This window comes from Convolutriloba macropyga, chromosome 9 (genome assembly GCF_964194025.1).
Source record: "Convolutriloba macropyga chromosome 9, txConMacr16.3, whole genome shotgun sequence".
Taxonomy (NCBI): domain Eukaryota; kingdom Metazoa; phylum Xenacoelomorpha; order Acoela; family Convolutidae; genus Convolutriloba; species Convolutriloba macropyga.
In genome coordinates, this window is record NC_134476.1 from 14,591,620 (window position 1) to 14,618,167 (window position 26,548).

General features: G+C 34.3%; 1 protein-coding gene across 1 annotated transcript in view; it reads left to right on the plus strand.

Annotated features, from left to right (window-relative positions):
* The window catches only part of LOC142346063 (uncharacterized), a 42,786-nt gene extending 17,488 nt beyond the window's left edge, over window positions 1-25,298 (plus strand). The window contains exons 2-4 of the mRNA XM_075398556.1: window positions 22,948-23,099; window positions 23,729-23,859; window positions 24,900-25,298. Coding sequence (XP_075254671.1) covers window positions 22,985-23,099; window positions 23,729-23,859; window positions 24,900-25,235 — 582 coding nt within the window. The 5' untranslated portion in view covers window positions 22,948-22,984 and the 3' untranslated portion in view covers window positions 25,236-25,298. The remainder of the gene's footprint in view (window positions 1-22,947; window positions 23,100-23,728; window positions 23,860-24,899) is intronic.
* Window positions 25,299-26,548: the final 1,250 nt, after the last annotated feature.

The window sequence follows — 26,548 nt, forward strand, 5'->3', positions numbered from 1 at the left end:
AGTTGGGCTGACCATTCTTTTTGTATTACAACCTAAATGTCACTGGTAGTCTGGGATATGAGTTTGGTTAACTTTGAACAACTCCTTGACCCAATAGAATTTCACTATTTTTTGAAAATAGAGTGAGCGAATAAGTCGAGATTTCCGATTGAGATACAAACTTTTTTTCTAGGAAAGCTAAGCGGGCCATTCTTTTAACATAACAACCTAAATAGTACTAGTAGTCTGGGATATCAATTTGGTTCACTTTGAACAACTCCTTGACCCGATAAAATTTCACTATTTTTGAATATAGAATACGGAATAAGCGAAAAGTCGATTTTTCCGATTGAAATACGAACTTTTTTTCTAGGAACGTTAGGCGGACCAATCTTTTTGTATTACAACCTAAATATTACTGGAAGTCTGGGATATCAATTTGGTTCACTTTGAACAACTCCTTGATCCGATAAAAAAGACCTATTTTTATAATTATTTATTTGAAATAATAGCAAATTTCCGTATGAAAAACTAACTTTTTTTCTAGGAAAGTAAGGCGGACCATTCTTTTTACATAACAACCTAAATAGTACTGGTAGTCTGGGATATCAATTTGGTTCACTTTGAACAACTCCTTGATCCGATAAAAAATACCTATTTTTAAAATTATTTATTTGAAATAATAGCAAATTTCCGTATGAAAAACTAACTTTTTTTCCAGGAAAGTTAGGCGGACCATTCTTTTTACATAACAACCTAAATAGTACTGGCAGTCTGTGATATCAATTTGGTTTACTTTGAACAACTCCTTGATCCGATAAAAAAGACCTATTTTTAAAATTATTTATTTGAAATAATAGCAAATTTCCGTATGAAAAACTAACTTTTTTTCTAGGAAAACTAGGCGGACCATTCTTTTTACATAACAACCTAAATAGTACTAGTAGTCTGGGATATCAATTTGGTTCACTTTGAACAACTCCTTGACCCAATGAAAAATACCTATTTTTAAAATTCGTTATTTGCGAAATTCGCAAATTTCCGTATGAAAACCCAACTTTTTTCCTAGGCAAGCTATGGCAAAAAATCTTTTTGTTTCAGACTCTATATATACAGGGGATACTCCATACCAAATTTGGATTGATTTGAACAAATTCTTGACCCGATAAAAAAGAACTTTTTTTAAAATTCGCTATTCGCGAAATTCGCAACTATCCGTATGAAAAACTAACTTGTTTTCTAGGAACGCTAGGCGGACCAATCTTTTTGCACTACAACCTACATACTACTGGTAGTCTGGGATATCAATTTGGTTCACTTTGAACAACTCCTTGACCCAATGAAAAAGACCTATTTTTAAAATTCGTTATTTGGGAAATTCGCAAATTTCCGTATGAAAACCCAACTTTTTTCCTAGGCAAACTATGGCAAAAAATCTTTTCGTTTCAGACTCTATATATACAGGGGATACTCCATACCAAGTTTGGTTTGATTTGGACAACTCCTTGACCCGACGAAAAAGACCTATTTTTCAAATTCAATAATTTCAAGTTATTCGAAATAATTGCAAATTTACGTATGAAAACCCAACTTTTTTCCTAGGCAAGCTATAGCAAAAAATCTTTTTGTTTCAGACTCTATATATACAGGGGATACTCCATACCAAGTTTGGTTTGATTTGGACAACTCCTTGACCCGACGAAAAAGACCTATTTTTCAAATTCAATAATTTCAAGTTATTCGAAATAATTGCAATTTTACGTATGAAAACCCAACTTTTTTCCTAGTCAAGCTATAGCAAAAAATCTTTTTGTTTCAGACTCTATATATACAGGGGATACTCCATACCAAGTTTGGTTTGATTTGGACAACTCCTTGACCCGACGAAAAAGACCTATTTTTCAAATTCAATAATTTCAAGTTATTCGAAATAATTGCAAATTTACGTATGAAAACCCAACTTTTTTCCTAGGCAAGCTATAGCAAAAAATCTTTTTGTTTCAGACTCTATATATACAGGGGATACTCCATACCAAGTTTGGTTTGATTTGGACAACTCCTTGACCCGACGAAAAAGACCTATTTTTCAAATTCAATAATTTCAAGTTATTGGAAATAATTGCAAATTTACGTATGAAAACCCAACTTTTTTCCTAGGCAAGCTATAGCAAAAAATTTTTTTGTTTCAGACTCTATATATACAGGGGATAATCCATACCAAGACTGGTTCGATTTGGACAACTCCTTGACCCGACGAAATAGACCTATTTTTAAAATTCAATAATTGCAATTTAAAGGAAATAATTGCAACTTTCCGTGTCAAAAACTAACTTTTTTCTAGGAACGTTAGGCGGACCAATCTTTTTGCACTACAACCTAAATGTTACTGGTATTCTTGGATATTAATTTGGTTCACTTTAAACAACTCCTTGACCCGATAAAATTTCACTATTTTTGAAAAAAGAATAAGCGAAAAAGTCGATATTTCCGATTGAAAAACGAACTTTTTTTCTAGGAAAGTAAGGCGGACCATACTTTTTGCATTACAACCTAAAGGTTACTGGTAGCCTAGGATATTATTTTGGTTCATTTTACACAACTCCTTGACCCGATAAAATTTCACTATTTTTGAAAAAAGAATAAGCGAAAAAGTCGATATTTCCGATTGAAAAACGAACTTTTTTCTAGGAAAGTAAGGCGGACCATTCTTTTTACATAACAACCTAAATAGTACTGGCAGTCTGGGATATCAATTTGGTTTACTTTGAACAACTCCTTGATCCGATAAAAAAGACCTATTTTTAAAATTATTTATTTGAAATAATAGCAAATTTCCGTATGAAAAACTAACTTTTTTTCTAGGAACGCTAGGCGGACCAATCTTTTTGCACTACAACCTACATACTACTGGTAGTCTGGGATATCAATTTGGTTCACTTTGAACAACTCCTTGACCCAATGAAAAAGACCTATTTTTAAAATTCGTTATTTGGGAAATTCGCAAATTTCCGTTTGAAAACCCAACTTTTTTCCTAGGCAAGCTATGGCAAAAAATCTTTTTGTTTCAGACTCTATATATACAGGGGATACTCCATACCAAGTTTGGTTTGATTTGGACAACTCCTTGACCCGACGAAAAAGACCTATTTTTCAAATTCAATAATTTCAAGTTATTCGAAATAATTGCAAATTTACGTATGAAAACCCAACTTTTTTCCTAGGCAAGCTATAGCAAAAAATCTTTTTGTTTCAGACTCTATATATACAGGGGATACTCCATACCAAGTTTGGTTTGATTTGGACAACTCCTTGACCCGACGAAAAAGACCTATTTTTCAAATTCAATAATTTCAAGTTATTCGAAATAATTGCAATTTTACGTATGAAAACCCAACTTTTTTCCTAGGCAAGCTATAGCAAAAAATCTTTTTGTTTCAGACTCTATATATACAGGGGATACTCCATACCAAGTTTGGTTTGATTTGGACAACTCCTTGACCCGACGAAAAAGACCTATTTTTCAAATTCAATAATTTCAAGTTATTCGAAATAATTGCAAATTTCCGTATGAAAACCCAACTTTTTTCCTAGGCAAGCTATAGCAAAAAATCTTTTTGTTTCAGACTCTATATATACAGGGGATAATCCATACCAAGACTTGTTTGATTTGGACAACTCCTTGACCCGACGAAATAGACCTATTTTTAAAATTCAATAATTGCAATTTAAAGGAAATAATTGCAACTTTCCGTATCAAAAACTAACTTTTTTTCTAGGAACGCTAGGCGGACCAATCTTTTTGCACTACAACCTACATACTACTGGTAGTCTGGGATATCAATTTGGTTCACTTTGAACAACTCCTTGACCCAATGAAAAAGACCTATTTTTAAAATTCGTTATTTGGGAAATTCGCAAATTACCGTTTGAAAACCAGACTTTTTTCCTAGGCAAGCTATGGCAAAAAATCTTTTTGTTTCAGACTCTATATATACAGGGGATACTCCATACCAAGTTTGGTTTGATTTGGACAACTCCTTGACCCGACGAAAAAGACCTATTTTTCAAATTCAATAATTTCAAGTTATTCGAAATAATTGCAAATTTCCGTATGAAAACCCAACTTTTTTCCTAGGCAAGCTATAGCAAAAAATCTTTTTGTTTCAGACTCTATATATACAGGGGATACTCCATACCAAGTTTGGTTTGATTTGGACAACTCCTTGACCCGACGAAAAAGACCTATTTTTCAAATTCAATAATTTCAAGTTATTCGAAATAGTTGCAAATTTCCGTATGAAAACCCAACTTTTTTCCTAGGCAAGCTATAGCAAAAAATTTTTTTGTTTCAGACTCTATATATACAGGGGATAATCCATACCAAGACTGGTTTGATTTGGACAACTCCTTGACCCGACGAAATAGACCTATTTTTAAAATTCAATAATTGCAATTTAAAGGAAATAATTGCAACTTTCCGTATCAAAAACTAACTTTTTTCTAGGAACGTTAGGCAGACCAATCTTTTTGCACTACAACCTAAATGTTACTGGTATTCTTGGATATTAATTTGGTTCACTTTAAACAACTCCTTGACCCGATAAAATTTCACTATTTTTGAAAAAAGAATAAGCGAAAAAGTCGATATTTCCGATTGAAAAACGAACTTTTTTTCTAGGAAAGTAAGGCGGACCATTCTTTTTGCAATACAACCTAAAGGTTACTGGTAGCCTAGGATATTATTTTGGTTCATTTTAAACAACTCCTTGACCCGATAAAATTTCACTATTTTTGAAAAAAGAATAAGCGAAAAAGTCGATATTTCCGATTGAAAAACGAACTTTTTTCTAGGAAAGTAAGGCGGACCATTCTTTTTACATAACAACCTAAATAGTACTGGCAGTCTGGGATATCAATTTGGTTTACTTTGAACAACTCCTTGATCCGATAAAAAAGACCTATTTTTAAAATTATTTATTTGAAATAATAGCAAATTTCCGTATGAAAAACTAACTTTTTTTCTAGGAAAACTAGGCGGACCATTTTTTTTACATAACAACCTAAATAGTACTAGTAGTCTGGGATATCAATTCGGTTCACTTTGAACAACTCCTTGACCCAATAAAAAATAGCTATTTTTAAAATTCGTTATTTGCGAAATTCGCAAATTTCCGTATGAAAACCCAACTTTTTTCCTAGGCAAGCTATGGCAAAAAAATCTTTTTGTTTCAGACTCTATATATACAGGGGATACTCCATACCAAATTTGGATTGATTTGAACAAATTCTTGACCCGATAAAAAAGAACTTTTTTTAAAATTCGCTATTCGCGAAATTCGCAACTATCCGTATGAAAAACTAACTTTTTTTCTAGGAACGCTAGGCGGACCAATCTTTTTGCACTACAACCTACATACTACTGGTAGTCTGGGATATCAATTTGGTTCACTTTGAACAACTCCTTGACCCAATGAAAAAGACCTATTTTTAAAATTCGTTATTTGGGAAATTCGCAAATTTCCGTTTGAAAACCCAACTTTTTTCCTAGGCAAGCTATGGCAAAAAATCTTTTTGTTTCAGACTCTATATATACAGGGGATACTCCATACCAAGTTTGGTTTGATTTGGACAACTCCTTGACCCGACGAAAAAGACCTATTTTTCAAATTCAATAATTTCAAGTTATTCGAAATAATTGCAAATTTCCGTATGAAAACCCAACTTTTTTCCTAGGCAAGCTATAGCAAAAAATCTTTTTGTTTCAGACTCTATATATACAGCGGATACTCCATACCAAATTTGGATTGATTTGAACAAATTCTTGACCCGATAAAAAAGAACTTTTTTTAAAATTCGCTATTCGCGAAATTCGCAACTATCCGTATGAAAAACTAACTTTTTTTCTAGGAACGCTAGGCGGACCAATCTTTTTGCACTACAACCTACATACTACTGGTAGTCTGGGATATCAATTTGGTTCACTTTGAACAACTCCTTGACCCAATGAAAAAGACCTATTTTTAAAATTCGTTATTTGGGAAATTCGCAAATTTCCGTTTGAAAACCCAACTTTTTTCCTAGGCAAGCTATGGCAAAAAATCTTTTTGTTTCAGACTCTATATATACAGGGGATACTCCATACCAAGTTTGGTTTGATTTGGACAACTCCTTGACCCGACGAAAAAGACCTATTTTTCAAATTCAATAATTTCAAGTTATTCGAAATAATTGCAAATTTCCGTATGAAAACCCAACTTTTTTCCTAGGCAAGCTATAGCAAAAAATCTTTTTGTTTCAGACTCTATATATACAGGGGATACTCCATACCAAGTTTGGTTTGATTTGGACAACTCCTTGACCCGACGAAAAAGACCTATTTTTCAAATTCAATAATTTCAAGTTATTCGAAATAATTGCAAATTTCCGTATGAAAACCCAACTTTTTTCCTAGGCAAGCTATAGCAAAAAATCTTTTTGTTTCAGACTCTATATATAAAGGGGATAATCCATACCAAGACTGGTTTGATTTGGACAACTCCTTGACCCGACGAAATAGACCTATTTTTAAAATTCAATAATTGCAATTTAAAGGAAATAATTGCAACTTTCCGTATCAAAAACTAACTTTTTTCTAGGAACGTTAGGCAGACCAATCTTTTTGCACTACAACCTAAATGTTACTGGTATTCTTGGATATTAATTTGGTTCACTTTAAACAACTCCTTGACCCGATAAAATTTCACTAATTTTGAAAAAAGAATAAGCGAAAAAGTCGATATTTCCGATTGAAAAACGAACTTTTTTTCTAGGAAAGTAAGGCGGACCATTCTTTTTGCATTACAACCTAAATGTTACCGGTAGCCTAGGATATTATTTTGGTTCATTTTAAACAACTCCTTGACCCGATAAAATTTCACTATTTTTGAAAAAAGAATAAGCGAAAAAGTCGATATTTCCGATTGAAAAACGAACTTTTTTTCTAGGAAAGTAAGGCGGACCATTCTTTTTGCATTACAACCTAAATGTTACTGGTAGTCTAGGATATCAATTTTTTTGACTTTGAACAACTACTTGATCCGATAAAAATTCAATATTTTTTCGTATTTTCGAATTACAATGTGCGATAAATGGTTATTTCCAATTGAAAGACGTTGAAACTTGAAATCGTAATTGATACATGTCGTTTTTCCTACACAAAAGCCCTCATCCAATGCCAACGAGAAAATCTGGTTGTTTCCCGAACTATTACTCGTTGGCATTGAGGCCCACATGCAAAAAAAATTAATAATAATAACCAATTTCATGACAGCTGTCTCCGACTTCTTCTTCGGGATTGCCTCCAACTTCTTCTTTGGGATCCTATAGCCGACTGGAAAGCTATTCATGTCAAACCTGAGGAGGAAAATCAACAATTAGGCAACCATAAGAGACTTTAAACAACTCCTTGACACGATAAAATTTCATTATTTTTGAAAAAGTAATAACCGAATATGTCGATATTTCCGATTGAAAAACGAACTTTTTTTCTAGGAAAGTTAGGCGGACCAATCTTTTTGCAGTACAACCTACATACTACTGGTAGTCTGGGATATCAACTTGGTTCACTTTGAACAACTCCTTGACCCAATGAAAAAGACCTATTTTTAAAATTCGTTATTTGCGAAATTCGCAAATTTCCGTATGAAAACCCAACTTTTTTCCTAGGCAAGCTATGGCCAAAAATCTTTTTGTTTCAGACTCTATATGTACAGGGGATACTCCATACCAAGACTGGTTTGATTTGGACAACTCCTTGACCCGACGAAATAGACCTATTTTAAAATTCAATAATTGCAATTTAAACGAAATAATTGCAAATTTCCGTATCAAAAACTAACTTTTTTTCTAGGAACGTAAGGCGGACCAATCTTTTTGCACTAAAACCTACATACTACTGGTAGTCTGGGATATCAATTTGGTTCACTTTGAAAAAGTCCTTGATCCGATAGAATTCCACTATTTTTGAAAATAGAAAAAGCGAATATGTCGAGATTTCCGATTGAAAAACGAACTTTTTTTCTAGGAAAGTTAGGCGGACCAATCTTTTTGCACTACAACCTACATACTACTGGTAGTCTGGGATATCAATTTGGTTCACTTTGAACAACTCCTTGACCCAATGAAAAAGACCTATTTTTAAAATTCGTTATTTGGGAAATTCGCAAATTTCCGTATGAAAACCCAACTTTTTTCCTAGGCAAGCTATGGCAAAAAATCTTTTTGTTTCAGACTCTATATGTACAGGGGATACTCCATACCAAGACTGGTTCGATTTGGACAACTCCTTGACCCGACGAAATAGACCTATTTTAAAATTCAATAATTGCAATTTAAACGAAATAATTGCAAATTTCCGTATCAAAAACTAACTTTTTTCTAGGAACGTAAGGCGGACCAATCTTTTTGCACTACAACCTACATACTACTGGTAGTCTGGGATATCAATTTGGTTCACTTTGAAAAAGTCCTTGATCCGATAAAATTCCACTATTTTTGAAAATAGAAAAAGCGAATATGTCGAGATTTCCGATTGAAAAACGAACTTTATTTCTAGGAAAGTTAGGCGGACCAATCTTTTTGCACTACAACCTACATACTACTGGTAGTCTGGGATATCAATTTGGTTCACTTTGAACAACTCCTTGACCCAATGAAAAAGACCTATTTTTAAAATTCGTTATTTGCGAAATTCGCAAATTTCCGTATGAAAACCCAACTTTTTTCCTAGGCAAGCTATGGCAAAAAATCTTTTTGTTTCAGACTCTATATGTACAGGGGATACTCCATACCAAGACTGGTTCGATTTGGACAACTCCTTGACCCGACGAAATAGACCTATTTTAAAATTCAATAATTGCAATTTAAACGAAATAATTGCAAATTTCCGTATCAAAAACTAACTTTTTTTCTAGGAACGTTAGGCGGACCAATCTTTTTGCACTACAACCTACATACTACTGGTAGTCTGGGATATCAATTTGGTTCACTTTGAACAACTCCTTGACCCAATGAAAAAGACCTATTTTTAAAATTTGTTATTTGCGAAATTCGCAAATTTCCGTATGAAAACCCAACTTTTTTCCTAGGCAAGCTATGGCAAAAAATCTTTTTGTTTGAGACTCTATATGTACAGGGGATACTCCATACCAAGACTGGTTCGATTTGGACAACTCCTTGACCCGACGAAATAGACCTATTTTAAAATTCAATAATTGCAATTTAAACGAAATAATTGCAATTTTCCGTATCAAAAACTAACTTTTTTTCTAGGAACGTTAGGTGGACCAATCTTTTTGCACTACAACCTACATACTACTGGTAGTCTGGGATATCAATTTGGTTCACTTTGAACAACTCCTTGACCCAATGAAAAAGACCTACTTTTAAAATTCGTTATTTGGGAAATTCGCAAATTTCCGTATGAAAACCCAACTTTTTTCCTAGGCAAGCTATGGCAAAAAATCTTTTTGTTTCAGACTCTATATATACAGGGGATACTCCATACCAAGTTTGGTTTGATTTAGACAACTCCTTGACCCGACGAAATAGACCTATTTTTAAAATTCGTTATTTGCGAAATTCGCAAATTTCCGTGTGAAAAACCAACTTTTTTCCTAGGCAAGCTATGGCAAAAAATCTTTTTGTATCAGACTCTATATGTACAGGGGATACTCCATACCAAGACTGGTTTGATTTGGACAACTCCTTGACCCGACGAAATAGACCTATTTTAAAATTCAATAATTGCAATTTAAACGAAATAATTGCAATTTTCCGTATCAAAAACTAACTTTTTTTCTAGGAACGTTAGGCGGACCAATCTTTTTGCACTACAACCTACATACTACTGGTAGTCTGGGATATCAATTTGGTTCACTTTGAACAACTCCTTGACCCAATGAAAAAGACCTATTTTTAAAATTCGTTATTTGGGAAATTCGCAAATTTCCGTATGAAAACCCAACTTTTTTCCTAGGCAAGCTATGGCAAAAAATCTTTTTGTTTCAGACTCTATATATACAGGGGATACTCCATACCAAGTTTGGTTTGATTTGGACAACTCCTTGAGCCAATGAAAAAGACCTATTTTTAAAATTCGTTATTTGCGAAATTCGCAAATTTCCGTGTGAAATATCTTCTTTTTTTGTAGGTCAGTTAGACAAACCATTCTTTTTGCACTACAACCTACATACTACTGGTAAACAAATAAAACTCCAAGTAGACTTTGAACAACGTTAGGTACACTTTCCAAGTACACTTTGAACATTTTTCCAAGTGATAGTTGGAAGGAAAAGGTTAGAGCTGCGTCATGAGAAATACAAACTCAAAAGACACACAAGAACGCTCGCAAAAGTCTGTGCGCAGCACAGACTGTTCCTAGAGATCCTATTGGGGAAAGACAAAGAGCAATAGGGGGGAAGCTGACCAACCAGCGTCTCAACGGCGCACATTTGCGGCAAAACCGCCTATGGGACGGGATTACTAGGTTATTAGTAGTAAATATAAATAAATATGTGGTTCGCAATTATTGAACCACATTACCGGTTGATATAAGTTATAGGACATTATAAGAGACATAACAGAGCCAATTTTGGGGTGATTGGCCCATCTGGGGCCAAGATCTGACCCAAAACGTGGTGAAGAAGTGGTCTTCCTGGGCCAAAATGACCTGATCTTCAATGGACAATATCTCGAAAGTGAAAGCATCAAATGAAACGTATAATACACTGTTAGAAAGCTCATTACAAATGCTACTAGACTATCGAAATGAAATCTTGATTGAACTGCTCAATCGGGAGATATTAAGGAATAAAGGTACCGTACCATATGCTTCGGAAGCACAAGTCTTCCCACCTGAAATCATCAAACTCATAACCAAGGAGTTTGGTTATAATAACCAAATTTTCTGACAACCTTTGCCATGTCACAGGGGATATACCCAGCCATATTTTAACCTTCTAGATTGTTTTTAACCAAGTTTTAATCGACTCGGCAGGTGGGTCTTCTCTCCAATATAGCCAAAACTGCCTGTCCCTGTACCGGTCAATATTTCCAAACTGGTAAAGAAAACGCTATAAGTAATATATATAGGCTGAAAGCTCGGCTCATGACACGTTCAACCATGCCAAAAAATCCAAAATCGGTGCACTCTACGAGGAGATATTTCAAAATCAAGGCGTCGTACCAGGACGCCAAAATGGAAGAAGAAATGAGCTGCAGAGCTAAAATTGACCTTCGAGACTCCAGAAAACACCCTATGATTTGTACATGGATTCCCTCCCCACTATCTGAGGATTCTAAAACACTATAATACGTACCTTAAATCCACTGTTTTGTGGTACCGAAATTTGGGTGACCCAAAATGCACTAAAATTGGCACTTTTTGCAAAGTTACACCAAAATAACTTTTTAGCCGAGCCGTTTTCGGGGATAACCAATACACACCAGCAAGAAGGGTTCACTACCAACAAAATGCGACTATGCCCGCTTGATTTGGTACAGTACTTTAGAAGAAATTACTGAATATCCAAAGTGTACCTTTGATTTTGGGCAATTTGACGACCTCCATTTTTCGAGAAACGACAAAGAGCGGCCAAAAAAACACTATAAACCTGTTTCTGGATGTCCTGCAAGTCACTCATGGGCATATTGGGTGTTCCTAGCCTTTATCACGCAGTGGGAAATAATTCCCACTTCGCCATAAAGGATGTTTTGTTTTTGCAATATTTTTCGAAAAATTAGGACTACATTCAGAACCAAAAATAGTGGAAACAGAAAATTTTGCATTTTGGGCAGGCACAATTGAAAGCATAGGTTTAGAGTGTCCAAAACGTCTCATTAGAGACGAACAGCAGTCAAATATAACTCAACAACTACAAAAGATATCCAAAAATAGAGATAGTTTGGTAAAAAATGACTTTTTAAAGAGTTTGACCTAGAGGAAAAACTGTTCAGCCAAATTCAGTAGTTGTTTTTACCCCTGGCAATAAAGAACTGTACAAGAGCAACATAATGCTTTATCATAGGTAATTTTTGATAGGAACATCGAGGAAGAACACCAAAAAAATGTTTTTTTGTCTTACTTAATTGTGGAGTTCTTGGAAATCATATCAAAAACCATAATAGAAAAATGCCAAAAATGATTTTTTTCAGACACTTGAGGCCATTAAAGTACTCTCAAGTGTTTTTTAACCTTTATTGCACATTTTTCCCCAATTCACGGAGTACAAGAAATTACATTATCATCAAAATGAAAAAAAAACGTTATTGCGAAGAACAAAAGCTGATTTTTTAAATTTTGTGTATTTCAATGAGTTTTCTGTTACTCGTCTTGTCTTTTGAACCAAATGCTCGCAAAACCACTATGTTATGGCACCATTTGCTGTGAACAGAGTGTTCGTTGTTTTACTACAGATTTTGCCTCTAGAAACAATGTCTTTGAGTGAAAATTTACTGTTTTGTTTCTTTCTTTGTAACATTTTTTTTTGTACAGAACTCTATATTCTGTTGAAGTAAACATCATCCTTCTATTATAAAATTGTCGCCTTTCACCTTGGTTGTCCCGTGAAACAGTTGTTTCACCAATTCAAACATGTAGTTTGTAATAAACGCAGATAAACTCTTAAAAACTTCTTTTGTTTTAGTTAGACGAAAAACAAACTTAGCGGGCATAATCCGCAAAACTGTAAAGTTACCGAAAAAAGTACTACTCAAGATTGCCGGATTTTGGTAATATATGCCAATATAGGACAACTTTAAGGCAACAATCATATGAAACAAATGACGAAAAAACATTTATTTTAAAAATATTTTTTAAGGCAGTTATTGGCAAACATATCGAAAATCATAATAACCAAATGTCAAAAATGACTTTTCTGAGAGACATAAAAAATTATAGATTGGTTTAAAGCTTTTGTGGCCTTTTCATCACACTTTTTCTCAACTCACGGAATACAACAAATTATAATAGCATCAAACTGAAAAAAAGGTAATTTTGAAGAACAATAGCTGATTTTTGTGTAATTGATTGAACTTTCTGTTACTCATTTTGTGTTCTTGACAAAATGTCCGCAAAACCACTTTAGCATTGAGTTTTTCTGTGAACAGAGTGGTTGTTGTTTTTGCTACTAATTTTGACTCTAGAAACAAAATATTTGAGTGAAAGTTTGCGGTCGTTTCGATTCATTTCCTTGATTCATTTCCTTAACACTTTTTTGTATGGAACTGCACATCCTATTGATGTGAAAATCAATTGACTGCTAACACAAAAAATCTCAACTGACTTTTCTTGTCCTGTGGAAACAGTTGTGTTACCCAATTCAAACATGTAAATTATGATTAACGCAAATAAACTCTGGAAAATTACTTTTGTTTTAATTAGACGTAAAACAAACTTAGCGGGCATAATCCGCAAATATTATTAGATACCAAAATAACTACTATACAAGAGCGATAGCCTTTGCTAACATAGGACAACTTTGAGGCAACAATCAGATGAAGAAAATGACAAGTAATATATTTCTCTAAAAATATTGTTTTAATGCAGCTCCTGGCTATCATATCAAAGATCTTAAAAACAGAATGCCAAAATTCACTGTTTTGAGAGATTGTAAAATTATTTCAAATTTTTTTTGTGGCCTTTATTTTACATTTTCTCAACTCACGGAATACAACAAATTTCAATAGCATCAACCCGAAAAAAAAAGTAATTGTGAAGAACAATAGCTGATTTTTGTATAATTGAATGAGCTTTCTGTTACTCATTTTGTCTTCTAAACAAAATTCCCGCTAAACCACTTTAGTACTGAATCCATTTTTGTGAACAGAGTGGTTGTTGGTTTTGCTACTGATTTTCACTCCAGAAACAATAAATTTGAGTGAAAATTTGCGGTCGTTCTGATTCAAATCCTTTAACAATTTTTTGTATGGACCTCCTCATCCTGTTGAATTGAAAATCAACTGACTGCTAACAAAGAAAACTCAGTTTGCACTTCTTGTCCAGTTGAAACAGATGTGTTTCCCAATGCAAACATGTAAATTATGATAAACGCAGATAAACTCTTGAAAACAACTTTTGTTTTAGTTAGACGAAAAACAAACTTAGAGGGCATAACCCGTAAAAATTACTATGTAGCAAAAAACTACTGTACATGAATGATAGACTGTTCTAATTTAGGACAACTTCGAGGCTACAATCAATTGAAGAAAATGAAAAAAAAACATAATTTTTAAAATTCTTTTTTAATGCAGTTCTTGGCAATTATATCAAAAATCATAAGGAGAAACTGGCAAAATTGACTTTTTTGCAAGACATGAGGCATAACAGGGTGTTTTCAGACTTTTTCATCTCCTTTATTTTACATTTTTTCTCAACTCGCGCAATAAAACAAATTATAATAGCATCAAGCTGAAAAAAACGTAATTGTGAAGAACAATAGCTTATTTTTGTATAATTAAACGAGCTTTCTGGTACTCATTTTGTGTTCTAAACAAAAAGCCCGCAAAACCACTCTAGTATTGAATCACTTTTTTTTGAACAGAGTGGTCGTTGGTTTTGCTACTGATTTTGACTCTAGAAACAAAAAATTTGAGTGAAAATTTGCGGTCGTTTCGATTCATTTCTTTGATTCATTTCCTTAACACTTTTTTGTATGGAACTCCACATCCTATTGATGTGAAAATCAACTGATTGCCAACAAAAAAATCTCAGTTTACATTTCTTGTCCAGTGGAAACAGTTGTGTTACCCAATTCAAACAAGTAATTTATGATAAACGCAGATAAACTCTTGAAAACTTCTTTTGTTTTAGTTAGACGAAAAAAATATATAACGGGCATAATCCGTAAAATTTATAATGTACCAAAAACCCTAATAAACAAGAGTCGCAGGCTGTGCTAGTATATGACAACTTCGAGGCAAAAATCAAGTGAAGAAAATGACAAAAAATCTCTTTTTTAAAATTATTTTCTAATGCAGTTCTAGTCAATCATATAAAATAACATAAAAACGATACGCCAAAAATGACTTTTTCGAGAGACAAGGGGCCTCGCACAGACAGTTGAATTTTTTTCATGCTTTTTAAAACTCATTAAAAATATTGTGACGTCATGGTTTTCTTAGCAACCATAAGCAAGACCATGAATATTTATTGTCTTGGATATGGATGCCAAGAAATTGAACAAAATAAAAAACTAACGTAATTTCTTTTTGGAAGGCTTAATGTAGTCAGAAGACGTTAATTTACCTGTTCCTCGTATTTTTTTTGTATTTTTTGACTTTGACTTTTATGGTCTTACATGGCACCATAAATGTCTATGGTCTTGGATATGGTTCCCAAGACACCATGAACTTGATTTTTTTTCAAGTGTCTTGCAGAGTTTTTTTCCACTCAGAGTGCAATGTATGGGTGTTTTAAAGGCTTTTTAAGCCATGTTGACATTTTTGTATGGTCAGCTATATGGTTGCCAAGTTACCATATATGGCAACTTACATGGCACCATAAATGTGTATGGTCTTGGATATGTTATCTAAGAAACCATTGAAAAAAAAAATTAATGCCGTATCCAAATGCAATATTGCCTTTAGAGCTCTGTATAGCAAGCCAAAAAACTTCGTTTTAGAGTACTTTTAAATTTTTGCATGGTCTTGGATATGGTATCTAAGAAGCCATACACTCCATATATGACTTTGATATGGTATCTAAGATTGGTGTATGGTGGTCAACCCGGGAGGTCTTTCCTGTCCCCATCCTCTTCAATAACTCCTGCTCTTATCTTCAACTCATTCAACGATTGCGTTTGCACGTAGAACTGCCAGATAGATTTTTTACGTAGAACTGCTAAAAATTCCCATATAGATTTCTTGATATTTTGTGGGGTTTTAAATAGGGAAACCAGGATTAATTGTTATTTAATTTAATCATTAAATTAGAATTGGAATCAGATTTTTTTATCCTGTCCATATCCATTTTAGTCTAAGTTTGTCTTAAACTGTCGGCGTTTTGTGTAGTTCTCGGCCGTCCATGGAATGTTACCTACCCGGAGGTTGATGGCAGCGCAAATCATTCTGCTTTTTCCCCTTCACATTACTCTGTTCACGTCCCACATTATAATTTCTATCCTGGATTGTATCTTATTTTATGAGTTATCCTATGCGCAAAAACAATACTTGAACTGGTATTCATCTGCGCATGATTATGTGCGCGTGCTTTTCTCATGTGGAGAGATAATTATAGAATGTTTGCGTTATTTTCAGGAGTTTTATTTACGTTCTTTTGGAGATTATCACCCGAGTTTATTTAGATAAGTGGGCAATTTAACGCTCTCTATCTCTCTCTCTCTCTCTCTCTCTCTCTCTCTCGCTCTATCTATCTATCTATCTATCTATCTATCTATCTCTCTACCTATCTATCTATCTATCTATCTATCTATCTATCTATCTATCTATCTATCTATCTATCTATCTATCTATCTATCTATCTATCTATCTATCTATCTATCTATCTCTCTATCTATCTATCTATCTATCTATCTATCTATCTATCTATCTATCTATCTATCTATCTATCTATCTATCTATCTATCTATCTATCTATCTATCTATCTATCTATCTATCTATCTATCTATCTATCTATCTATCTATCTATCTATCTATCTATCTATCTATCTATCTATCTATCTATCTATCTATCTATCTATCTATCTATCTATCTATCTATCTATCTATCTATCTATCTATCTATCTATCTATCTATCTATCTATCTATCTATCTATCTATCTATCTATCTATCTATCTATCTATCTATCTATCTATCTATCTATCTATCTGTAAACAAACCTACTAGTGAAAGTGGACATTTGGTGAAATATGAATTCATGGTCACATGAATATAAAACATTTTTAAAAAAACACTTTACAAAAATTTTAAAGGAAAAAATTGAATCGAACCTTTAAAATTCTGCGCCAATTTTACCCGAAATTGAGTTTGAAATTGAATTTGAATCTCATTCAGGTGGTGAAGCAAATTGTGATTCTTGTAACCATTTAGTGTAACTTCAGCATCTTTTTGAATCTCAGGAGTTGGAGGTCGAATCTGGAGATCGAACCTGGAGGTCAGAATCTGGATGTCGTTCCCGCAGATCGCAATTCTCATTGACGGAGATGAATGGTGATGGATGACGACCTCAAAATCCTGTCAAAGTGATTGCAGACTCTCGAACAGGTGAGATATCATCCGTTCCGTTAAAGGAAAATACTGCTGGCAACAGCAACGAGTTCGAGTGGATATCAAAAACCACGAATCATTCAAATTTTCTGAAAAAATAAATACAATGGCAGAAGGCATTCGAAAACAAACAACTCAGGAATACTAAAAAAATAAATGTTTCACATTTTAAAAAGAGAACAAGTAAGAAAGGAGAGGAAGAACATGAAAAAGTTAAATTCAACCGCCAAAAGGAAGAAACAAAGTACCTATTAATGACCATTAATGAACACTTTAACAACTGACAGCACAAATGCCGCCAAATGACAACAACCTTGACCGTAAATATCAAAATGAAAAGGGCAAGAATTGCTAAAAATCTTCTCATCGGATAAGTTTTGTACTTTTTAAATCAGGACCCAAATAATATCTATAGTGCAAATTATTTGAATACACTAGTGTCGGATTCAGATCTTTTCTTCTCATTTTCCTGGTAGCAAATCTCACGTCTGCTGTCCAAATTGCCTGCTGAAACTATTTAATTGTTCCGCAAATGTATTGTCTTGATTGAGAATTTTTGTTCGTCGCCTACTATTACCAAAGCAAAGTCAACAATTGACGCTTTTTGTACTAATTTCATTAAATCAATACACCAGCGTCCTCCTTCTCCATATTGTTTTCCGAATTAAAAAAAATACTTTTCTTTGAAAACTGATATCTTTGCCAAAAAACTGTTAAGAAGTTACCTATATTTGTGCAATAAACAATCTTGATCGAAATAAGTTTTGCTGTCTCTGAGAACAAAGTCACAAATGACAAGAGGTCGTACCTGAAAAAGAAAAGTTTATTAACCGAAAAACATTTTACTCAATTTTTCGACATGATGTATTAAAAAGTCAACCCCCAACACAGTTTTTTGAGCTCTTGCTTTTTTCTATATTCAAAATAAACCTACCTGACTTATACCTCATGAACGCATGCCACGTGGTGCGCAGTAAGATATTTTGCACTGGATATATAACAATTCTATCGCAAGAACTCAATCAAACAACGTAGTCAATCAGCAAAGGGACAAAATAAAACAACTTTCAAATCTGAAATACACAACATATGAAGACCATTGAGTCTACTATTCAAACACTGGAAACAGATAAAACGAAATAGACTGATACGCTTGGTTTGACGCCCCACGGGCAAAAGACCGAGACTTGTACTATTACTACTACATCACAACTAATTCTGACTCGCACATCGTCCTCCAACCCCGTTCTACCTCCACCGATCTTCACCATCTACCTCCGCCATCAACCTCCATCGACCTCCGCCACCGACCTCCGCTACTGACCCCCTCCACCGACCTACACCACCGACCTCCGCCACCAACATCTGCCAACGACCTCCACCACCGACCTCTGCCACCGATTCCACCGCAAAGATGTAAATGCACCAATATACGGTATAGTTGGAGCTAAAATAGCTTTTGAGGGCATTGCGATTTCAAAATACTCAGGCATGTGACCGAGTCATAGAAAATTCTTCGAAATTTGCTACGGTCTTTGTATGTACAGTTTGATGATGAGAGAAATGTGAAACATTCTCCGCAGTGTTAACCAAGAGTGTAAATGAGGATGCGAAGGAGTATGACAGACTGGGATGTTTCTTAATGGAGTCTGGGCAGATGGCAAAAGCACTTTACTGCTATTTGTCTGGTACAGTAATGGTTACAATTGAAATTCAATGGTACGGCAATGAAACTCACTGCGACTAAGGTCCGGGTACCTAAAAACAAGGATAAAAAATTCAATCTATAATTGCTGTAACTCAAGGTTCGTTCGCTTTAAACTTTGACTGCTTTTTCACTTAAAACAATTTAAAGCATTGAGAGCCAATTTTTGAAATAATGATGACTAGTAGAGCGACTCTTTGCTCGTTATGCTAATTCTATGTCGACACCATTTTAGTGAGAGCGAAGTTTGGGAACTTTTTTGATTGCGACCCCACAATCTCTTACTTGACTGCAATCCTGTGCTCTCACTGAGCCAACTGATCCACAAAGCGAGAGTCTTACTCGCGCGATATTCGTCGCAATAAAACACAACCAATTTTTTCCCAAGTCTTTCAACATTATGTGGCCAAGGCAAGGTTTGTCAAGTAAATTTACTCCATTTTCTCACTTTGTTTCACGGCCCATGATTCAAGCTAAGATTTATAAACCATTGTGGAAAAAAGATACAGCAGGCAAAATTACAACAAATTCGCCTCAAAATTGTATACATACCCATCTGGATTTCATGATTGTTTTGGGGCAATCATGAAAAACATTGATATTAAATCATAACTAATTTCCACGCCATTAGTGAATAATTCCCCGGCGTCACTTTCATCCACCGTTGAAGCATCTAAAAACTAAGATTTTTTATTAGAACGAAAGGTAAACTTATAAAAATTGCTCTCGGAACTAATAATGAATTCTCTCGGAACTAATAATGAATTGCGATTACTCTTAGTTTTGTCCACCAGAACAATTAAATCATTAAAACTGGTGGCAAAAAATATTCTTGGAGCAACTATATTCTTCTATTGTGTAAAAGGGTAGGCAAAAAATAAACCACTGACAAAACATGTCACAACATTTCACAGCAAGCAAAAGGTTTTGAATTTTGCCTTTTCGAACAAGCGGCATGTCATGAATAGCAGGAAGACTTTTTACCTTCTTTTCAACAAGTTCGCTATGTACGATACCTGAAGAAACTTGACACAAAAAAATAAAAACAAGACCAACTATCCAGTATCTAAGCAAAATCTCTGGCGTATTTGCAAAAGATATTAACTGTACATTTGATATATTCAAAAACTGTATCTGTTCTGACAGGTTTTTTTGAATAAAGATTTTTGGTGATTATATTTATTTTTGAAAAACAGTTAAATTAGATTGCACAAAAACCGTAAATCAAAAAGTTGATGTAATCTGATATGTAAGCTCTGTTGTATTGGTTTTTCAATAATTGAATTTTGTATAAAGTAGCTTATATCTGTTTTTTTTTAAAAAAAAATTGCTTTCTCCTCCAAAACAGCTCTATCCGTCAAAAAACGAAATTCTGAACAAAATTAAACACATTGCGAGATTTGAAAAAAAATATATTTAATTCAGAGTAGTCAATTGTCTTTCTATCATTGAGTTTCATCATAAAGCAAAAAAAAATTAAAAAACAGCTTTTTCAAAACAATTTTAACATCCAGTTATATGGCAACATAGGGTTAAAATATTCCCCGCAGGTTTCACCCAAACAAAAAATCAAAACGAAAAATCAACACAAAATTGACTTTAAAAAATTGGTTATCACTGAACGAGCGTTACAGAATTTTGATACCCTACTTGTTTTTGCTAGGAATTATTATTGCTTTAGCCAGAAAATTTTGGCTCAATTAATTCAATTTGGTTAAAAGTTGTCAAATTTGGGGTAGATTAGTGAAACCTTTACATTCCTCAACTTCTCTTCGTTAGCAAATGTTAGCGCAAATCACATTCTCAAAATGTTGGAATTGGGTTAAAAGTTGCTCAAACCACGTTTTGATCAGCTATATTTTTCTATCGTATAAAATGGTAGGCAAAATGTAAACTACTGACTAAATATGTCACAGGATATCACAACAAAAGGGTATCACAACAAATGTTTTGAATTTTGCCATTTTGAACTTTGGCCTTGTCATGAATAGCAGGAAAATTTTTTACCTTGTTTTCAACAAATGTGCTATATACGATACCTGAAGTAATTTGACACAAAAAAATAAGGACCAGTTATCCAGTATCTAAGCAAAATCTCTGGCGTTTTCGCAAAAGATATTAACTGTATATTTGATATATTCAAAAGCTGTATCTGTTGTATAAAAATTTTTGGTGATTATAGTTGTTTGTGTAAAATATTCAAATTATATTGTACAAAAACTGTAAATCAAAAAGTGGGTGTTATCTGATATGTAAGCTCTGTTGTCCTGGTTGTTCAATTATTGAGTTTTATATATAGTAGCTTATATCTGTTGGTTAAAAAATTTGCTTGCTCTTGCAAAAACAGTTCTGTCCGTCAAAAAAAAGCAAAATTCTGGACAAAATTAAACACATTGTGGGATTTGAAAAAAAATATTCAATTCAGAGGAGTCAGTTGTCTTTCTATCATTGAGTTTCACCATAAAGCAAAAAAAATAATTTGAAAAACAGCTTTTTGAAAACAATTTATACATCTAGTTATATGGCAAAAAGGGTTAATTTATTTCCCGCAGGTTTCACCCAAACAAAGAATCAAAACGAAAAGTCAATAAAATATAAATTGTCAAAAAAAGATTGTTTTTTCACTGGACGGGCGTTAAGGAATTTTGCTGCACTACTTTTTTTGCTAGGAATGATTACTGCTTCATGGCTCCATTAATTCAATTTTGTTATTAGTTGTCAAATTTTGATTAGATTAAGGAAACCTTTTTATTCCTCAATTTCTCTTTGTTACAATGCTTTCAAAACTATGCCGAAACATGATGCATACTTTTGTGTCGAAAATTTTCGAAATTTCTATTGGCCAGTAAAAACCCTTGTTATATTGGTATATGGATTTAAATTTCACTGCAAACTTGAAACAAATCTAGCAGTAAAACTCAAGCATTTAATCAAAGTTTAGTCAATTTTAAACTTTTGGCTTTGATTCTCATTTTGGTCATTCGGCTCTTTGCCTGTTTAGCTCCTAGCTCTATCATTAAACAATAGATTTTCCATTGGTGCTTATAATCCATTGACATAAATATATATCAACCAAAAAAGATATATAACAATTAAATGCAGATTTTTTGTTTTAAATTATCCAAAACCATAAACTTATTTGATTATTAGCGATTTTTGCTTTAGCTATTACACATTACTAACATTATGATGCCTGGGATACTGATGCGCTCGAGCTCTTAGTAACCAATAATCCCGGTACATTTCTGTTTCTTTCTTCAGCGCGATAACCCCCCGCCCTTGTTTGTGACCCCTTCTCGTATTAGTCTTAGCTATTTAGGGTCTTTGTTTTTTTGGTGGCTAGGTCAGGTGCGCTCCTTATGGAGCTCAGTAATGCTCAGGCTCTAGTCTTCAAAGAAGCTAAAAAGGCTCATGCAAAAGCTAAGACAAGTTTACTGCTGCAAAAATCTGCACCGTTTCTCCGTTGGCCCCCCAGCATTTGGATCGAAAAAATTGCAAGGTTCTTGCAAGCTTTTCAATTCATCTTGCTAGTAATCTTGCAAGATGAATCGAAAAGCTTGCAAGAATCTTGCAGGATGAATGGATAAGTTTGCAAGATTCTTGCAAGTGAATCGAAAATCTTGCAAGAATCTTGCAAGAATTTTGGTACCGGTATGCATTCACTTGCAAGATTGCCTTGCAAGATTCTTGCAAATTTTTGGTTTCATCGACCACTAGGGTTATTTCTGATAAGAACCATTCAATTGCTTATTTGCTTTTTTCGTCCAAAAGTACAAGTTCTGTTGGACCCTAAATCTTCCCGGATATCCCAGTTACATTAAGTCTGATGAGAGGCGAGTTCGACAAACTAGGTATATTTTAAGCTGGGTACATTTTACCTTAACTGTTGACTAATTTCTCAATTTAGAGTTTTCGGCTAGACGACCTATCGGCCAACATGGTGTCCACTGGGACCGATATACGTTTTCTGTTTCAATTCGAAGAATTGTTAATTTCAGCGAACACTTCTGTCTGCTGGGGTATTTTTATGACGTCATGAGACCATTGAGGCGTCGCCGTTTTTCGGCTGGAGAACAGAGACAATTCAAATCCCTCATTGAACCAGTCTACACTAGCTTCAATTTCTTCTCCCTCGACTCATTCGACAGAGGTTACGCAAATTTTTACTATGAGTCAATAATTATGAAGCATCTATGGAATTATGAAAAAACTATAAACAAGTGCTGGAGTTATGAGAAACCTATGAAACATCCCTGGGTTTCTGAAATATCCATGATCCATCGATGAGGTTCACTGGGAGCCCAATCCGGGTTGTAAAATATCACAAAAAGTTGGGACCATTTAGCAATTTTCCTTTTGATCCTTGTCCACAGCTCTATAGCTTAGTTGAGAAATCTCTTACCTGCGGAAATTAGGGAAGTCGAAAACAGTTTTGATCCGAAAAAAAACGGCATCACGTCCCGGACAAAGATTTAACCCAAATTCGGTTAATAATAGATAAAAAAAATTTAAAAAGCTCTTTTAATCAAAACTGTATATTATTGCACTTATGTTTCGATATTGGGCACAAATAATGGCAGATTTGCTCTTATATTTATCATAGGATTAAAAAGATTTTAAAAAATGTGTGATTATTTACCAGAAAAAAAATTGGGTGAATTTGCCCGAGAGTGTTTTAAAAAATGGCCTATCAAGGAGGGGGTATGGTGACAAAAGAACTATTATACTAAAAGATCTAGCCAATTGTTTTCTATTGACATCTGATGTTTTGTGTTAAAGGTTCCTGTTGTGACTTCCAAGTGATAAAATTCACTAGAGAGGGTCAAGAAAAAGCGGGTCTCTCAGCTCAGGATTACTACTGGAAGGTGACAGATTTCTCGTCAGCCAACAAGAATCTCAACTGGATCTATGTTGGTAGAAATTGCTTAAACAGAAATTACTTCAAAAAGACTTCCGATCTCCGATCAGATTTTCGTTGAGCACACAAGGGGAATTATTATTATATTTATTATATTTGATTCAGACACAAATATCGGAATCTTAAAATCGGTGTGAAACTATGTAGGGTTAAATTAATACAGTGTTAATTAATAAAACGGTTAATACATTTGGGTAAAATTAAGGGGTGTAGTTAAATTAATAAGGGTCAAAAACAAGACTCTCGGTAGCCTCATGAGCGCACGGATGTCTGGCCAGCGATAAAAATTGAGCCTGACCAGAGGTAATTTTGGTTCAGGTGGGGTAGCTAAAATAATAAGGGTCAAAAACAAGACTCTCGGTAGCCTCATGAGCGCACGGATGTCTGGACAGCGGTAAAAATTGAGCTTGACCAGAGGTATTTTTGGTTCAGGTGGGGTAGTTAAAATAATAAGGGTCAAAAACAAGACTCTCGGTAGCCTCATGAGCGCACGGATGTCTGGACAGCGGTAAAAATTGAGCCTGACCAGAGGTATTTTTGGTTCAGGGAAAGAGGCGACTTCGCACAATGATCAGATCATCGATTCATGTTGATCAGACATGCATGATCTTGAGACTTCTAGTAAAATATAAAACAACTTGCGAAGAACTTGAAACAGTGAAACAAGATGTGCCATGTTTCTTAGAAAAGTGTATCCAGTTTTGGCTCGCTGAAATGATCGTCATAGCATCAGGCAAACAAAGTGCAATCAGAGGTCAGCTTGATCCAACCAGCTGTCTGAATTTAGAAAAAATTGCTAAGTTGCTCTCAGAACAATTTCATGCGCACAAAATTTCAAGTTTAAAAGTTGCTAGTTTGTATTGCAGCAATTGCCTTAATTTAACTTAAAAACCGTTGAAACTCATTGGAGCAATCTAAAACGAAATTCATGTCCTTTTTGGAAAAAAAAACTTTTCTGGAACATTAACTATATTTCCAAAATAGCGCGTAACCTTAGTCGATGCTTAATATAAAGGGTCTTATCGATTTCAGGCAGTCTACGAACAATCAATCTGCTCCAACGTAATCCTCCAAATTGGATTCGGCCCAGGAAGTTTGATAATTCAAGGTCACATCAGACACCAAACCCAATACATCTTCCCTTTTCAAGAGGGTCGCGAACCCTACATTATATCTAGCACCGAACTAGAATCAGTTATAAGTTATGAATGGTTTAAATTTGCGGTAATTTGTGGCGACCAGCCGTGGGTGTGTGAAGAATTTGAATCCGATTCTGATTGGTCCACTAGACGGTCGTCAATAGGACTCAGCCCAATCTCACCAGATACTCCACCTGACTTCCGCTTTCGCAACAATTTAGATAATTGAAAAATGTAGAAAATGACAGCTTTCGGAGCTCTGAACAGTTTGACGCAGCACTGAATCATGGTTTTTTCAGACTGTTTGTAAGCTATGAACTGACTCTGATCGTATTTTCAATCAAACTGAGTTGTGAAAATCATAGCAATGTTGTATTTTTGTACAAGAAATGAACTGTAAACTATGGACCATGAGAAGTTACTGTTCCTACTATTAGGAGAAGCTGCCCAATAATTTTTGATTGATAACACCCATTTGTACATGATTATGCGCCCGCACATACCTGTCGGGTATTTTCGGCCAGGTTCCCAAGATCTGGGATCAAATCCCGAGAAACAGAGGTCAAAAGTTTGAATTTAGTTAACTCGAAACTCCGGGTTTTCAGAATAAATTTGTGTCAAAATTCACTTCCGCAGTTGTTTCAGTGCTAAAAACTTTCGGGAAGTCATGACTCTCGGTAAAACAAAAACCCGATTTCAAAAAAAAATTGGCCACAAAAAATTGATCATAAACGGCAATCAATGCTAATTGTATTTTTCAGGTAATACAAAAAAATATATTTTCCCGAGCGTTTTAAGTCCTCATTTATGGAAAACGTTGTTTTATGAGCTGAGCTACTATCAGGCAACCTGATAACATCTTTTAGGAGATACTTTCTTTTTCAGCAACTATAGGAACAAAAAACCCAAATCACACTTTGCCAATTAAAAATATGAGTATTCCAACAGAGCAAGCGGCTATTGTTGGAACATCTTACAAAATTTTAAACAAATAGAAACAACAAAAGGAGGATTAGCATGGGATTATCAGCAAAATACCTTCGTAAAAATTTATATAGTAGAAAATTCTCGTGAAACAGAGTAGCTAATCAGGAGCCTTTTGGCACAAAAATGCCATAATTTTTTGGAAAAAATTGTTGCTTTATGTGGATAAGAAAATGCTGTGCAACAATCAACTGAACGATCAATTCCTGTTTCTCTTAAACGTCTTTTCCAAGTTTTGAAGATTTCCGCGCAGTGCCAGCAACTAATTTTCTTCTTCATACAAAATGATTTGAAAGTCTATTGCTGATTTTTCAGCCTATAAAAGTCTGAAGCAGCTTGTGAACTTCTAATGAACAATCGTAAACTGAATAAACTTTTTTATTGACTTATCATATGCTCATCCGTTAATATTCAAAAGAGTTCTTCGAACATCCCGGGTTTAGACTTCCACTTATTAAATGGACTCATAAAGTCTAGCAGGGAAAGCCTTTATTGACAAAAATTACACAGTAGAACTTCCTATTTGAAATTGATGAAATTTTTTTAAGCGTGTTTGGT